Source organism: Theobroma umbraticum, unplaced genomic scaffold, assembly GCF_002168275.2.
Source record: "Theobroma umbraticum cultivar Fairchild unplaced genomic scaffold, ASM216827v3 scaffold_20.0, whole genome shotgun sequence".
Taxonomy (NCBI): Eukaryota; Viridiplantae; Streptophyta; class Magnoliopsida; order Malvales; family Malvaceae; genus Theobroma; species Theobroma umbraticum.
This window is the reverse complement of record NW_018397266.1, coordinates 2,104,519-2,106,021: the sequence shown is the minus strand read 5'-3', so window position 1 is coordinate 2,106,021 and position 1,503 is coordinate 2,104,519. Positions and strand designations below refer to the sequence as shown.

At 36.6% G+C, this 1,503-nt stretch overlaps 2 protein-coding genes across 2 annotated transcripts in view; both read right to left on the bottom strand.

The window, feature by feature from the left end:
• The window catches only part of LOC110423454 (uncharacterized), a 14,748-nt gene that overhangs the window by 9,410 nt on the left and 3,835 nt on the right, over positions 1–1,503 (bottom strand).
• The window catches only part of LOC149526742 (helicase sen1-like), a 5,627-nt gene that overhangs the window by 2,214 nt on the left and 1,910 nt on the right, over positions 1–1,503 (bottom strand). Inside the window, exons 5-6 of the mRNA XM_089784645.1 lie at positions 1,296–1,503; positions 990–1,206 (exon numbers count right to left, since the gene is read on the bottom strand). The exon at positions 1,296–1,503 is cut by the window's right edge and continues 48 nt beyond it. Coding sequence (XP_089640771.1) covers positions 990–1,206; positions 1,296–1,503 — 425 coding nt within the window. The remainder of the gene's footprint in view (positions 1–989; positions 1,207–1,295) is intronic.

The following is a 1,503-nucleotide window of genomic DNA, read 5'->3' as shown; positions in this document are numbered from 1 at the left end:
AGTGTCATTTGATTTTTTCTATAAATATGTTGTCAAGAGACCATGAGAACATAGTATCAATAAAACCCAGATTCTTTTTAGTCACTACTCTATTCTTACTCGAACATTCACCTCCCATCTTTTCCTCTGAATATCTGCAGTTAAAAAGCAGAAAGTTATAGAAACCCGTTCCAGCTCTCACCCTTTCAAAGAACCCACGAAACAAAATAATAGAGTGCAAAGCCTGGGGGTTTCTTAGCTGCAAAGGAAGGGGAATATGAAAGCAAATATAGAAGCAAAGCTAGGAATCTGTAGTACTAGCACTAACATACATTATCAAGCCTTTATCACACTTAACAGACTTTACCAACAGAGGCAGACCGCCATTTCCATTGTCATCTTTGTACGATCGTCGAATGACACGAAGAAACCTTATAAAGAGAATAATTCATTGATTTATCGTAAGTGTATATATATACACAAGTACAAGTTATTTATAGTACAAATTCAAATTATTGTTACAATTTAAATAAAATGAAATCAGCTGGTTTGGTGAATGGAATTGATTTGGTAATATGGAAAGAATCTACAGGAGTTTTTACTAACTCGGAGTTAAACTTCTATTGCGGACTTGGTCATGTTCAGAAATTAAATCCACTTTTCTCTTCTTGGATTGGCAGCCGCTGGAAAGTTTTACTAGAAGGTTTAAAACTAATTTCTTGGTCTGGACAGATTTCAGCTTCCCGAACAACATTCGAAAGCAATCGCTGAAAAGAACCTGCTGAAGTCATGGCAAACGAAAAGAAAATAATTTTTACCACTAAGTATAAAATGCATATAATCTCTAATGGAGTCTCATTAACTACAATATACTGAAAAAAAGGTCACCAGTATATAAGATAACATAAGTTTTCAAGTCGAATGTACGAACCTCAAGTATAAATTGATGCTGACAACTTGTTATAACAAGAAGAACGAATAGCAAGTTTTAGCCAGTGTAAGTTACATACCTTCCACCTAGCACTTTTGAGAAGAGCACTGTCGCCACTAAGCAAGCCATCAAGTTGATTTAAAGCTTTCTTGGCATCTAAAATAGCTTTTGCCAATTCCTTGTCTTTATCAGCACTATAAAAACAAGAACGAGCTTTTGCATCATGAACTAAAGCCTCCCAAGCAGATTCACTTTTGGCCAGCGTTTCTCCATTCCCCAAAATCCAAAGGCTGTGCCTGAGAAGGCATTGAAAACCCAGTTACAGATTGCAACTATTCACAGAATTGCAAAAACTGAACTGAAACAAGTTAATCTAGGGATATACCTAGCCCTTGTAAGAGCAACATTAGTTCTTTGAGGATTGGACATGAACCCAATTGCACCTGAACTATTTGATCTCACAGTTGATATTATTATAATATCTTCCTCACCACCCTGGAACCCATCAACGGTCTTCACCTTGACTGCAAAGCCATCAATTTTCTCATACTTCCTACCCAGTTTCTCCTGAATTGCAACAACCTGAGCAGCAT